The 15,795-nt window shown below is 42.7% G+C and overlaps 1 protein-coding gene across 1 annotated transcript in view; it reads left to right on the forward strand.

Annotated features, from left to right (window-relative positions):
- Positions 1-13,726, forward strand: part of UMODL1 (uromodulin like 1) — a 95,426-nt gene extending 81,700 nt beyond the window's left edge. The window contains exons 16-19 of the mRNA XM_073617268.1: positions 1,536-1,772; positions 2,461-2,620; positions 12,335-12,425; positions 12,760-13,726. Coding sequence (XP_073473369.1) covers positions 1,536-1,772; positions 2,461-2,620; positions 12,335-12,425; positions 12,760-12,947 — 676 coding nt within the window. The 3' untranslated portion in view covers positions 12,948-13,726. The remainder of the gene's footprint in view (positions 1-1,535; positions 1,773-2,460; positions 2,621-12,334; positions 12,426-12,759) is intronic.
- The last annotated feature ends 2,069 nt before the right edge of the window (positions 13,727-15,795 follow it).

The following is a 15,795-nucleotide window of genomic DNA, read 5'->3' on the forward strand; positions in this document are numbered from 1 at the left end:
TCTGCCATATCCTCTCTATCATGTTGCCGTTTCCTATGCTTAGTAATGAGAGGTCTGGCATACTTTTTCTTTTGCACTAGCAGATCATCATGCGAAATATCAAACTCTATCTCCTCATCCTCACTATCATTTGAGGAGAGCACATCCTCACAATCTCAATTTTGGGATGTGACAATGGCACGTGCCCTGGCTTTACTAAGAGGTTTTATGGCCCTTTCTTTTTCTTAAGTCATTAATTGATTCGGTCATGAGGGCTGCACACCGCTCTTGCAAATCATCAGCCCGACTAGCAGTTGAACGCACACACTCTGAAGCAACTGCTAGCTGGTCTTTTAATACCTTAACTTCTCCCTTTGCCTTCTCCCTTCTCTGTGATTCAGTGTAAATAGCATTAAGGAAATACCAGCCCACTGTGGATACTGTCCTCTTCTCTTTTTTACTTAAATCCAACCCCTTAAGGCTAAAATCTACAAAATGATCTGAGACTTTATCACTCCAAGTCAGCTTCAAGGGAGAAGCATATTTCACAAATTCTTTAGCAAGAGGCTCCCACTCATTGTCTCTGGCCCAGATAGGTAAGCTGCACACTTCCTTCTGGCCACCAGAACCCTCTGCAGACTCTTGAAAACTGCATCTACGTACCCATTGTCTAATCAAGCCAACACCTGACAGTAATCTAACAGTCATTCTTTCAGTTTGAAAGCTGAAAGAACCTCAGAAAAGTACATTTCTTACTTGTTTACTGTAGCTATAGAGACAATAGCCTGTTAATTGAACTGTCAATTGAATACAACAATGATATTTACCCCCATTGTATAAAACGGCATTTGTTTGAGAAATCTACTCAAGCCAAAAACTGACAATATCTCTATGACCAACCACTATTGTGTAATGTTATGTCCCATGTATTGTAAGTCTGATTAATAAAAAAAAAAAAATCATATTGTAACATACGCAACACACCATACTGTCAGTGTGTTGTGTAGGTGCAGCGGCAGAAAGTACCCAGAGTCTCGGGTTGCAGAAAACAATGTATTGTGAAACTTGAAGACAGTTCAACAGACCCGGCCGGAAGGATGTCCGGGGCACTTACAACAGTTCAGTGAGTGAGTCAGTAGTGTGCAGGATTGAGTTGAAGGCAGCATCTGTCAAGGAGAACGGAATGCAGGAATGCGGACTGGCCAGTCCAAGCATGGCTGGAATTTAATAATAAGATTTGCACTCCATAAACTTCAATTGAGCTTGTTCATGAACTTTGAGCAAGGTTTGAGAAACTAAACTGAAGGCGGGAGTCGCTCATACCTACCCGCCACCCATGTGATTGATCTTTATTCTTTTGAAGAGCCAAGATAGCTGGGGAATCTTCTACATCTAGCATTTCTGGGTGTGTTGGATGCCTGCTCTAGTGCTGTGGTTTGGTTGTGGTCTGCTGTTTTTGTACAATCACAATTGTAAATGTATCATAGATCAGATTTAATCTCTAATTTAGTCTCTGGCTGCTTACCATAACACTGTGACTTCCTTTGGTTCCTCAGGTTTTACACCATCATCGAGAAGCTAGAAGGAGGAGGATCGTTCTTTCCAGAATTCCAACTGTTCATTGGCGATCAACCCATCCCATCAAACTTCACGCTGTCCGCCACAGACGACATAACGGTTCGGATATGGATCAGGACAGAGGAGGACCAGTTCAAAGTTGTCATCAATGAATGCTGGGCAACACCAACAGAACATGCCTACGATCCTGTGTCTTTCCCCTTCATCAAGGACAGGTAGTGATTCTACCTCTCCCGTCTGTTCATTCCGTTTAATGTTAAAGTGTTACTAAACCCAGGACCCTGCATTCACTATATCAGTCTCCCACATTACACAGAACATGGAAATGCAATAGTTTTAGTAACGATAAGCTGCTAATGACCTTTTCTCATCATCAGTATATAGCAGTCTTGTAACTTATATCAGTGTCTGGTTAAAGCTTGTAGGAGGAGTTTTCATTCTACTCTGACTGTCCTATGAGGCATCAGGACCCCTGACCCTCGGTCTGGAGAGTGCTGATTGGCCCTGTGCTGATCACATGCACACTCCCAATTAAAAAAAAAAATTATACACCAAACTGAGCATGTGCAGAGTGTCCCCAAAGTTATGTTCTATCAGTAGATAGATTGGGGACAGTTGGAGATGGGGAGGATCAGAGGAGACAGGCTCAAACAGCTTTTTTACACAATGCAGAGGATTACCCCTTAGGTTCCACAGTGAGTATAGCAAGCATGCTTTTCTGCATATACACACTGATTGTACTGTTGTGGGTTTAGTAACACTGTAAAGTCTAACTCCAGCTGAAACATTTCTGTTTTTAATTCTGGATGGGATGAGTAAAGGACTGGGACTTCTGTAAAGGTTTTATTGCTGTCTTTATCCACTCTGGCATTGATAATCATTCATTTTCATTATAAACTAAAGCTGCGCCTTGGCGAACACCTTCACCACCATCCAGACGAATGGCGTCTCCAGCAATGCTACCTTCCAAACAAAGATCTTCTCCTTCGTCAACAATCCCATCGTATACCTGCACTGCCGGCTGTCAGTGTGTCGGGAGCTGACGCCTGACGCCTGCAAACCGGTACGTATACATAGAACCTGTTGAAGGAAAATGAAAGATGAGAACTTTGCAGGATATAGGTCAGACTCTACAGGAGGTGACCTCTGCAGAGAGACCATTGCTTCCACACTGCACTGCATCACTGGAAGAGGTGTTCCCATGACAACTGTAAATTCTGTCGATCTATTGATCTATCGATCTATCTATCTTATCAATTTCTCCATCATATCTTTTTTTTTTAATCCAAAATTCTCCATCTTATCTGTCTATCTATCTTGTCATCTTGTCTATCTCTCTATCTAGTTGTACTCAAAAGTTTACACACCCTTGGAGAATTGGTAATATACAGTATGTACAATTTTTTAAAGAAAATCTGAGTGAGCAGGCAAAATACGATTCTTTTATTTCTTATGGGATTCATATTCTGTAACTGTAGGTCATAACAGAATGGCACAATCATAAAACAAAACATGGCAACAAGTAAACAAATGAAATTCCCCCTTTTGAAAAGTCTGCATTCCCTTAGTTCTTAATACTGTATATTGCCCTCTTTAGCATCAATGACAGCATGCAGTCTTTTTTAATATTATTATTATAATACAGGATTTATATAGCGCCGACACTTTGTGCAGTGCTTTACAACACGTGGGCAGACAATACAAAAACAATACAATTCAATACAGGAGGATTCAGAGGGCCCTACTCATTAGAGCTTACAATCTAGGAGGGAGGGCCAAGTGATACAAAAGGGTAATAGCTGTGGGGGATGAGCTGATGAAGAAAAAAGAAAGGCGGTTGTTAGGTGGAGGGAGGATAGGCTTCTCTGAAGAGAAACGTTTTCAGGGATCGCCTAAAAGTGGATAGATTTGGAGACAGTCTGACAGATTGGGGTAGGGAATTCCAGAAGGTGGGAGAGGCTCGGGAGAAGTCCTGGAGGCGAATATGAGAGGAGGTGATGAGGGAGCTGGAGAGCAGGGTGTCCTGGGAGTAACGAAGAGGATAATTAGGTTGTTATTTTGAGACCATGCTAGTGATGTAGCTGGGGGCAGAGTTGTGGATGGCTTTGTAACTTATTGTTAGTATTTCAAATATTTCGAGTGGCCGTCAATGGAGGGATTGGCAGAGAGGGGTAGCAGACGCAGAGCGGTTTGTAAGGTGGATGAGTCTGGCAGCAGCATTCATGATGGACTGAAGGGGGGATAGTCTATTTAAAAGGTAAGCCAATGAGGAGGGAGTTGCAGTAGTCAAGGCGAGAGATAACTAGGGAGTGAATCAGGAGCTTTGTGGTTTCATTGGTTAGAAAGGAACGTCGTTTAGAGATGTTGCGGAGGTTGAGGCAAGTTTCGGAGAGTGATTGGATGTGGGGCCAAAAGGAGAGTTCAGAGTCCAGGATGAAACCTAGCACCCTAACATGTGGGGATGGGTAGATTTTTGTGCCATTGCTCTTAAAAGAGAAGTCAGGGAAAGAGGCATGTGGGGGAGGAAATATTATGAGCTTGGTTTTGGACAAGTTGAGTTTGAGGAAGTGGTGTGACATCCAGACAGATATGTCTGTTAGTAAGTTAGTGATGTGTGAGGAGACTGATGGAGTGAGTTGAGGGGTGGAGAGATAGATTTGGGTGTCGTCAGCGTAGAAATGATATTGAAAGCCGGGGGAGGCAATCAACTTAAATACAATAAGTGCGCTTGCAATCAAATGATCATAAAAATTAAATTCCCATACTGCTGGTATAAAAATATAAGTGTATATATTGTGCATAATTGGTGAATCACATGACACAATCAAGCAGTGCTTGAAGTTGAATATATGAATGAATAATAAGACATGTGTATAAACATATAAAGATCAAAAGTATCCTAAGTAGTGAAAGTGAAAAAATAGTAACTCAAATGGAAAAGTCAAGTTCCTCAAAAGAAGTTCAATAAAGATGCATCAGTCCCTTTAAAGGAAGGATCGCATATCCACAGGTCTTTGAAAATCACCAATATGAGTGAAGCAAAAGAAAAAATGTGGTGTGGAGGGATATCCAGACAGACAGTGACTCCGGGGGATATTACAGATGGACCTTTACCAGGAATGGTGGACCTCCCTGATAGCAAGGTCTCGTGAGCATGCAGATACAGCCCTCTGCAGGGACAGCTGGATGGTGGCGTCCGGATCAGCCGATATGTACAGCACTCTAATGGGGGGCGGTTCCAACGTGTCAACCTGGAAGGGGGCACCCGCTGGGCCCAGAGGGCCGTACGTGCAAGAGAAGGCAAAAAACAAGGGCTCCGATAGTGTAGTAAAGTTAAAATTTATTTCCGTACACAGGCAGAAAAGACAATTCCGCCATACAAGAATTAAAATGCATAAAAAAAGCCGGCATAAAAAACGAACACCCGTGCAAACATGGCGGCATGATGGCGTACAGTGCGTAGCCAGGCAATCAACTGACCCAGGGAAGAGGTGTAGATTAAAAATAGAAGAGGTCCAAGAACAGAACCTTGGGGGACCCCAACAGAGAAGGGAAGATGAGAGGAGGAAGTAGAATTGTAAGTGACACTGAAGGTGCGTTGGGATAGGTAGGATGAGAGCCACTGAAGAGCGCAGTCACGAAGACCGAGGGAGTAATGTTTTTTGAAGAGGAGGGACTGGTCAACTGTATCAAAGGCAGCTGAAAGGTCCAGAAGTAGGAGTATAGAATAGTGCCTGTTGGTTTTTGCGGTTAGTAGGTCATTTGAGAGTTTTAAAAGAGCAGTTTCTCTGGAGTGTTGAGGGCGAAATCCAGATTAAAGGGGATCAAGAAGGTTATTCTTAGTGAGGTGGTCATTCAGTTGGTTGTAAACCAGGCGTTCAAGGAATTTAGAGGAAAAGGGGAGCAGGGAGATAGGGCGTAGATTGTTAAGATTGGTAGGGTCCAAGGATGGCTTGTTAAGTATGGGGGTGACCAATGCGTGTTATAGAACATTGCGGAAGAATCCAGAAGAGAGGGAGAGATTTCATCACGAATTGTATTAATTTTGTTTTTGAAGTGATTAGCAATCTCTTGGGCAGTGAGTGAGTCAGTGGGTGGAGGCGGTGCAGGACGAAGTAAAGAGTTGAAGGCAGAGAAGAGTTGACGAGAACTGCATGAGAAGGTGTTAATAAGAGTGGTAAAATAGGTCTGCTTGGCAGTGTGGAGGAAAGAATAGTATTTTTGGAGGGCAGATTTGTATTGGTTGAAGTCTTTGAGAGACTTAGTCTTGTGCCACAGACGCTCAAGAGCACGACTACGTTTTTTGAGAATTCTGGTGTCATCTGTTTGCCAGGGTTGTAGGGGTTAAGGCTCGATTCTGTGTGTAGTGAGGGGAGCGAGCTTGTCCAGGGTGGTGGACAGGGATGTATTGTGGATGGAAGTGGCTTGGTTGGGGCAGGACAGGGGTGAGATTTTTTGTTATAGAGGTGGTCAGTAGCAGAATAGAGGAGAGATGGATTGAAGCGGTGATGGTTAGGCGATTGGAGGGAGGGGTGGTGGAAGACAGGGAGAGAGAGAAACTAATAAGGCGTTGGTCAGAGAGAGGAAAAGGATTGTTGGAGAAGTTGCATGGTGTGCATAGGTAGGAGAATACAAGGTTAAGGGTGTTGCCATCCGAGTGAGTAGAAGCCTGAACCAATTGCTTCAGGTTAAATGAGGAGGTTATACTAAGAAGTTTAGATGTAGCAGGAGTGCTTGTATTAGCGGGGATGTTGAAATCACTGAGAAGGATTGTGGGAATTTCAGAAGTAGGGGAGCCAGGCAGAAAATTTATCAAGGAAAGTCAATTAATGGTCCAGGGGGTCGGTAGATCACAGCAATTCTTAGGGAAGTTGGAGAGGATAGACCTATACAGTGAGCTTCAAATGATGAGAGGGAAAGAGAGGGAGGAGAGTGAAGAACCTGGAAGGTGCTCTGTGGGGATAGGAGGAATCCCACTCCAATTCCCTGGCATCCATTAGGCCTAGGGGAGTGAGTCCAGAGAAGGCCACCATGGGAGAGGGAAGCAGGAGAAGGAGTGTCAGATTCACGGAGCCAGGTTTCGGTAAAAGCAAGTAGATTAAAGGAATTAGTGACAAAGAGGTCATGAACAGTGGTGAGTTTGTTGCAGACAGAGCGGGCATTCCAGAGTGCACAGGAGAAGGAGAGACTGGTTTTGGGAAGAGGAATGGAGACTAAATTGCGTAGATTGCGACTACTGCCAGAGGGTGTGGGGTGATGGTGATGGGTGTGTTGGGTACAGTTAAATAAGGGAGGCCCAGGGTTTGGGGAAATATCTCCAGAGGTCAGGAGAAGCAGAAGAGTAAGGGAGGTAGTATGAGTATACGATTTGTATGAGGGGACATGATTCAGCATCTTGGGGGGTTTGTTAGCATATGGGCTTAGAGTTAAAAAGAGGTGATGAGTGTAGTAATAGGGAGAGGGGAGAAGTGAGGGTGATATGTACAGATTGTGGGGTGGAGAAGAGGAGTGAAGAAAAGAGAGCTTGAGGAGAGAGGCTGCAATTGTGAAAAGGAGAGGTAAAGAGTGCATGTTTCAGAGAGGAAGGTGAGATGATTTGGAAATGAGGTCACCTGAGGTCTGGTGTTTTATAAAGTAGTCTGCTGTCAGTGTTTGCTTTGTGCAAGTCGCTGAAGTGCAAGAGCGGAACCAAGAACCCCACTTCTTTGGAAGAACCCCCTGCATGTGCAACCCCCTGCGTGTGTAATAGTTGTCTATGAGGCCCTGAATTCTTGCAGATGGTATAGGCCTTGTTGATCTCTCTCTAAACATAGCGCTTATGGATGTGACCATAAAGCTCTATTTTGGTCTCATCACTCCAGATATGTGTGCCAGAAGCTGTGAGGCATGTCAAGCAGTTGTCATGCATATTGCAACCGGGCATTTTTGTGGCATTGGTGCAGTAAAGGCTTCTTTCTGGCAACTCGCCCAGACGCCCATGCAGCTTACTTTTGTCCAAGTATCATTATATTGTGCTCCTTGAAACAATCACACCGTCTTTTCCCAGAGCAGCCTGTATTTCTCCTGAAGTTACCTGTGGGTTTTTCTTTGTATCCTGAACAATTCTTCTGGCAGTTGTGGCTGCAATCTTTCTTGGTCTACCTGACCTTGGCTTGGTATCAAGGGATCCCCAAATTTTCCACTTCTTAATAAGAGAATGAACAGTACTGCCTGGCATTTTCAAGGCTTTGGAAATCTTTTTATATCTTTTTGCATCTTTGTAAAGTCCCACCACCTTGTTACGCAGGTCTTTTGACAGTTCTTTTATGCTCCCCATGGCTCAGTAAAAATTTTGCGATTTTTGGCCAGGGTATGAAAACTTTTGAGCACAACTGTATCTCTCTATCTGTCCTGTCTGTCTGTCTGTCTGTCTGTCTGTCTATCTATCCATCTATACTCACAGTAGCTTGTCTCCACCCCAAGATCATAATAAAAGGTGTAATTCACTTATACAGTATCTGTGTGGATATTCAGTTACATATATCTTTTCAGAGAGGTATAAGAATCCAGCATTAGATTCCATACTGCACCCACATAAATAAGGATGGGGGGGAGGCTGGTCTTTAAGGATATACTGTACAGCCGTGGCCAAAGGTTTTGAGAATGACACAAATATTAACCACTTGCCGACCAGGCCATAGCCGAAAGACGGCAGCAGCACGGTCGGCTAGTTCTGGGTGGACGTCCATGGACATCATCCCAGAATCCTGCTCTCGCGCGCCCCCTGGGGCGCGCACCCGAGAACTTCCGTGACCGCCGGGTCCAGAGGACCTAGCGCATCACGGATCACGGTAAACGGCCGCTGATCGCGGCCGTTTACCATATGATCGCTCCACATGTCAACGTCATGTCATGACGCCGGTTCCTCCCTCCCCTCTCTGTACCGATCGGTACAGTGCGAGGGGAGAGGGGGAGGGATCGGATGGCAGCACCGCTGTGGGCATTACACATGCAGCCCACAGCGGTGCTGCTCAGTGACAAATACAGTCACATCCATCCATCCCTCCATGCTCAGCCATCCCTGCAATATACCCTGCAATACTCTGCAATATACCCCGCAATACTCTGCAATATACCCCGCAATACTCTGCAATATACCCCGCAATACTCTGCAATATACCCAGCAATACTCTGCAATATACCCAGCAATACTCTGCAATATACCCAGCAATACTCTGCAATATACCCTGCAATACTCTGCAATATACCCTGCACTACTCTGCAATATACCCTGCACTACTCTGCAATATGCCTTGCAAAACTCTGCAATATGACCTGCAATACTCTGCAATATACCCTGCAATACTCTGCAATATACCCAGCAATACTCTGCAATATACCCTGCAATACTCTGCAATATACCCTGCAATACTCTGCAATATACCCTGCAATACTCTGCAATATACCCGGCAATACTCTGCAATATACCCTGCAATACTATGCAATATACCCTGCAATATACCCTGCAATACTTTGCAATATACCCTGCAATACTCTGCAATATACCCTGCAATACTCTGCAATATACCCTGCAATATACCCTGCAATACTCTGCAATATACCCTGCAATACTTTGCAATATACCCTGCAATACTCTGCAATATACCCCGCACTACTCTGTAATACTCCGCAATACCCCGCAATACTCTGCAATACCCCGCAATACTCTGCAGTACTCCACAATACCCCGCAATTTTTAACCAGTTCCTGCCCGCCGTCATATGACGTCCTTGACTTTGAGCGGGGATATCTGAATGATGCCTGCAGCTACAGGCATCATTCAGATATCAGCTTTTTCAGCCGGCGATTTCCTATACCATAAGAATGATCATAGCGGTTGTTCCACCGTTTGATCGTTCTTATGGGAGGCGAGAGGGGACCCCCCCCTCCGGTGCTTCTACCGACTCACCGCTACAATCGAAGCCAGGATCGTTTTTTAAAATTTTTTTTATTTCAGGCTTCCCAGCCTAGAGGTGAGATATGGGGTCTTATTGACCCCATATCTCACTGTAAAGAGGACCTGTCATGCCATATTCCTATTACAAGGGATGTTTACATTCCTTGTAATAGAAATAAAAGTGATCAAAAAATTTTTTGGGGGAAAAAAAGTGTCAAACTAAAATAAATAAAGTAAAATGAACAATAAAAATTTTTTTTTTTTTTTTTAAAGCGCCCCTGTCCGTGTGCTCGCATGCAGAAGCATACATTAATCCCGCCCACATATGAAAACGGTGTTCAAACCACACATGTGAGGTATCACTGCAAACATTGGAGCGAGAGCAATAATTTTGGCCCTAGACCTCCTCTGTAACTCAAAACATGTAACCAGTAAAAAATTTTAAAGCATCACCTGTGGAGATTTTTAAGTAGTGAAGTTTGGCGCCATTCCACGGGCGTGTGCCATTTTGAAGGGTGACATGTTGGGTATCTATTTACTCGGCGTAACTTCATCTTTCACATTATGCAAAAACATTGGGCTAACTTTACTGTTTTGTTTTTTTTTAAGCACAAAACTGTTTTTTTCCCCAAAAAACGCATTCGAAAAATTTCTGCGCAAATACTGTGTGAGATAAAAAGTTGCAACAACCGCCATTGTATTCTCTAGGGTCTTTGCTAAAAAAATATATATATATAATGTTTTGGGGTTCTATGTAATTTTCTAGCAAATAAATGATGATTTTTACATGTAGGAGAGAAATGTCAGAATTGGCCTGGGTGTTCCAGAACGCCTGGAGGTGCTCCCCTGCATGTTGGGTCTCTGTATGTGGCCACGCTGTGTAAAAGTCTCACACATGTGGTATCGCCGTACTCGGGAGTAATAGCAGAATGTGTTTTGGGGTGTAATTTGTGGTATGCATATGCTGTATGTGAGAAATAACCTTCTAATATGACAATTTTGTGAAAAAAAAAAAAAGAAAAAAAAAAATCTTTATTTTGCAAAGAATTGTGGGAAAAAATGACAATTTCAAAAAAACTCACCATGCATCTCTTCAAATACCTTGGAATGTCTTCTTTCCCAAAGGGGGTCATTTGGGGGGTATTTGTACTATTCTGGCATGTTAGGGTCTCAAGAAATTAGGCCGTCAATAATTGAGGTGTGATCAATTTTCAGATATTGGCACCGTAGCTTTTGGACTCTCTAACATTCACAAAGACCAAATAATATACAACAAGTTGTACTTCTTTTTACCAAAGATATGTAGCAGTATAAATTTTGGCCAAAATTTACGAAGAAAAATTACTAATTTGCTAAATTTTATAACAGAAACAAAGAAAAATTCATTTTTTACCAAATTTTCAGTCTTTTTTCTTTTATAGAGCAAAAAATAAAAAACCCAAACCCAAAAAATACTACCAAAAGAAAGCTCTATTTGTATGAAAAAAAGGACAAAAATTTCATATGGGTACAGTGTTGTATGACTGAGTAATTGTCATTCAAAATGTGAGAGCACCGAAAGCTGAAAATTGGTCTGGTTAGGAAGGGGGTTTAAGTGCCCAGTGGTCAAGTGGTTAATTTTGTCAGATGTTACTATGGTATACTGAAGTATAATTACAAGCATTTCATGAATGTCAAAGGCTGTTATTGACAATTACATGACGTTTGTGCAAAGAGTCAATATTTCAAGGGTTGACCCTTCTTTTTCAAGACCTCTGCAATTTGCCCTGGCATGCTGTCAATCAACTTCTGATTCTTATCCTGACTGATGGCAGCCCATTCTTGCGTAATCAATGCGCGGAGTTTGTCAGAATTTGTGGGGGGGTTTCTTTTGTTCACCTGCCTCTTGAGGATTGACCACAAGTTCTCAATGGAATTAAGGTCTGGTGAGTTTCCTGGGCATGGACCCAAAATTTCAATTTTTTGTTCCCCAAGCCACTTAGTTATCACTTTTGCCTTATGGCAAGGTGCTCCATCATGCTGGAAAAGGCATTGTTTTGTCACCAAACTGTTCTTGAATGGTTGGGAGAAGTTGTTCTCGTAGGATGTTTTTGTAACATTCTTTATTCATGGATGTGTTCTTAGGCAAAATTGTAAGTGAGCCCACTCCCTTGGCTGGGAAGCAACCCCACACATGAATGGTCTCTGGATGCTTTACTGTTGGCATGACACAGGACCGATGGTAGCCCTCACCTTTTCTTCTCCAGACAAGGTTTTTTCTGGATGCCCCAAACAATCGGAAAGGGGATTCTTCAGAGAAAGTGACTTTACTCCAGTTCTCAACAGTCCAATCCCTGTACCCTTTGCTGAATATCAGTCTGTCCCTGATGTTTTTCCTGGAGGGAAGTGGCTTCTTTGCTGCCCTTCTTGACACCGGGCCATCCCCCAAAAGTCTTCTCCTCACTGTGTGTGCCGATGTACTCACACTCGCCTGCTGCCATTCCTGAGCAAGCTCTGCACTGGTGGTGCCCCGATCCCGCAGCTGAATCAACTGTAGGAGGTGGTCCTGTCGCTTGCTGGACTTTCTTGGAGCCTTCTTCACAAATGCAGTGGAAATGTTTTTTTTTTTAATGGGATTAAGATCATTTCCATGGCAAAGAGGGACTTTGCAATTAATAACATTCTGGAGTATATGCAAATTGCCATCATAAAAACTGAAGCAGCAGACTTTGTTAAAATTAATATTTGTGTCATTCTGAAAACTTTTGGCCATGGCTGTACAGTACATATGACGGTGATTTCACTGATAGGATTCCATAAGTGATATGTAATGTAGCCTCTTCTCTGCTCTTGTTTTTTCAGTCATGTAGCAGTTACCGAGCATCTGTTAAGAGTGGTGAAAATGTCTACACAGGAGTCACGCAGATGGGACCACTGCGTATGAACAGCCGAAGTTAGTACTGAATTGTTTTATATTTAAATAGCCACAAATAATGTTTTTTATACTTATTAGAAGCTTCATTCCTAAATTGTTATTATAGCGGAGATTTACTGCTCAGAGGAGTTTTGATTTTTTGTATGAGTTTATGTAATCCAGTGCACTCCTTACAAAGGCACAGTTGTATGATACAGGGGAGAATGGCAAGATATCACAGCACACCAATCTATGCCAATAAAAATAGGGTCTTAGTTGTGTCTGCAGGATGAGCCACCTTTGCAGGTACACCCCCCTGCTATTTATATGCAGCCCTGTGTTCATATTATATATATTTGAATTCTCTTTCCAGGAAATGGTGCAGACACGCCAGCTAATGCCGCACTCAGTCCAGCTTACATCATCCTTATTGCCATCGGCGTCCTTGCTGTGATCGCGATCATCACCGCCATCCTGGTCTGCTGCTATCAACGAAGAACTGGCAACTACAACTTCAAGATGAAGACCCGGGATGTCGGCTACCAAGTCTTTTCCAACTAGAGGCTGCGGGATAGAAGTCTTGTTATTTCACAATGAGCATTGTAATAATTTGGAGACATTAAAGTGTTACTAAACCCATAACAGTAAAATCAGTCTGTATATGCAGTAAAGCATGTTTGTTATACTCACTGTGGGACATAAGGGGTAAGCCTCCGCATTGTGTAAAAATGCTGTTTGAGCCTGTCTTCTCTGATCTTCCCCTTTTTCCACTGGCTCCAAACCATTTCCTGATAAAACAGAGCCTTGGGGGCACTCGGCACATGCTCAGTTTGGTGTGTATTGCTAGAGAGTTTTTTCTTTTCTTTGGAGGGTGCATGTGATCTGCACAGGGCCAATTAGCACTGTCCAGACAGAGGGTCAGGGGTCCCGCAGCCTCAAAGCACAGTCAGCTGAATGAAAACCCCTCCTGCAAGCTTTAACCAGACACTGATAGAAGTCATAAGACTGTTATATACTTTTGATGACAAAGGGTACTTAGCAGTTTATATTTACTAAAATTATTGCATTTCCATGTTCTGTGTACTGTTGGAGACCAGATATACTGAATGCAGAGTCCTGGGTTTAGTAACACTTTAAAAGCACTGTCAACAGATAAAAAAAGTTCTATTTATGTTTTAAAAAGCTTGGATATACAGTAGTCCAATCTGGGATTTTTTTTTTTTTTAATGACATAATGCATAGAGCAGTAGCGTGCAACTTGCAACCTCTAAATGGTCAGTCCATCGAAAAGCATATTTTAACTATTGGCCAAACCTGTTGGGCTAAGTCAGTCCTTAGCTTCTTAGAAGTCTTAGGTGCTCAAACAGCCAGATACCACTGCCAGACTACTCTCTTACAATCCACCTGGCTACATCCCCCATAGTATAAAATTAAGTTCAGCAGCAATGGTGGGAACCTAATATAATGGGAGCAGTAGACCCAAGGGATCTCATCAACAGAATTTCTAAGAGATATAAGAAACTGTCCTGTATCCACGCAACACTGACATACCAGTTTTTGGAGGATCTGGCCTTTCAACAGGTGTGATCAAATGTTTTTGACAAAGAGGTGTTTACACTGTACTACTATTATTATTACTACAGGTATTTAGATAGGGCCTGTCCTCAAAGAGCTTATAATCTAAGGCCCCTATCTCACATACACATACTAGGTCCAAATTAGACAGGAGCCAATTTATCTACCAGCATTGAGTGTGGGAGGAAACCAGAGTACCTGGAGGAAATCCATGCAAACACAGGGAAAACATGCACACCTCGTGCATATAGTGCCCTGTTTGGGCTGTGAAAAGGGCCTCAGTGCTGCAAGGGCGAAGTGCTAGCCACTGTGCTGCTTGTTAACAATCTGCAAAAAGCTTACATGTTCTTCCTCTGCTTGCATGGGTTTTCCGGTTTCCTCCCACACATCAAAGATAAGTTAATTGGCTCTTTCAAACATGCGGTCTGATAAGGTCCACCTGTCAGTTTTTCAGGTGGACCTAATCGGAAGTTCTCCATCTCTGCCCTCAAGGAGCTCACAATCTAAGGTCCCTATCTCACATGGATACATACACATACTAGGGCCAGTATGTGCCCCTAGTATGTGTATGTATCCATGTGAGATAGGGATCGTAGATTGTAAGCTTCTTGAGGGAAGATACAGAGAACTTCCGATTAGGTCCACCTAAAAAAACGGCAGGTCGACCTTATCAGACCGTCTGTTTAAAAGAGGCCTTAAAACGCAGGAAGCCCCAAGGGTCCAGCAATAGGTAGAGAACAATACAATAGTTAGAGCTCAGACAAAGATGATATGGACTGATTTTTTTTTTTTTGCCTGTTTCTTGAATAATATAGACTGATTTCAACCTTTGGGTGGAGATCCAAAGTTTTGCTTTTAACTGAAAAACTTTTAAATACTGTAAATCTAACCAAAGATTACAATAACTGCTATTCAAACCTCAGGAACGAGATCTATTAACAAAGAAGTCTTAACCTAATAGAAGTGGTCACCATGGGGGGAATTTACTAAAACTGGAGCAACCAGAATCTGGTGCAACTCTGCATGCTAGCCAAGCAACTTCTAACTTTAGCTTGTTCAGTTAAACTTTGACAATGAAACCTGGAAGCTGATTGGTCTGTATGCAGGGCAGCACCAGATTTTGCCCTCTCCCATTTTAGTAACCCCCCCCCATGTTACATATACCTGTTAACAATCATTAATGGCTTCAGCTTTTTTGACTATTTTGACTATTGGGAGTCTAATGTGTCATACTTATTAGTTTTATGACTTAGTTTCAATTATAAAACCTGGCTGATGTCCATAGGATTTAACTGGTTCTAGCAATGTCTGAAGACAAGGGCAAGACTACACCTGGGAATGATGGACTAGAACCATGGTGTATGGACATTCAAGTATTTATAGATTCCTAAAAAAACGTAAAATAAGCTTAAAAAAAACTCTTATTAACCTTTGTAGCTACATGTACCGTGGAGCAATTCATCCTACTTTCATTTTCATTTCCACAGCTCTGCTTATCTTCCCCCTCTCAACAGTGACGCAAAAGCTCAGCCTATCCTTCTCCCCCCCTGCTCAGATTCCCATTCTCTTAACCCAGCCATGACCTGGCAGCTTTTCAGCCTTCTAATATCTAATGTAAAAAGAGAACAGGAGCACAGGAGAGGGGGAAAACCAGAATGCTAAGATCCCACCTGAATGACTTTAATGCTTCTATTGTGAATTGAGGATGATTTGTTCCACAATGCTGCAGCTACATAGGACAATGAGGACTTATTTTAAAGCTAATTTACAGCTTGTTAAAAATGTGTAAATACTTCAATGTCCATACTGTTCTACTTTAAAACAAACATGTGCC

Source organism: Aquarana catesbeiana, linkage group LG02 (genome assembly GCF_042186555.1).
Source record: "Aquarana catesbeiana isolate 2022-GZ linkage group LG02, ASM4218655v1, whole genome shotgun sequence".
Taxonomy (NCBI): domain Eukaryota; kingdom Metazoa; phylum Chordata; class Amphibia; order Anura; family Ranidae; genus Aquarana; species Aquarana catesbeiana.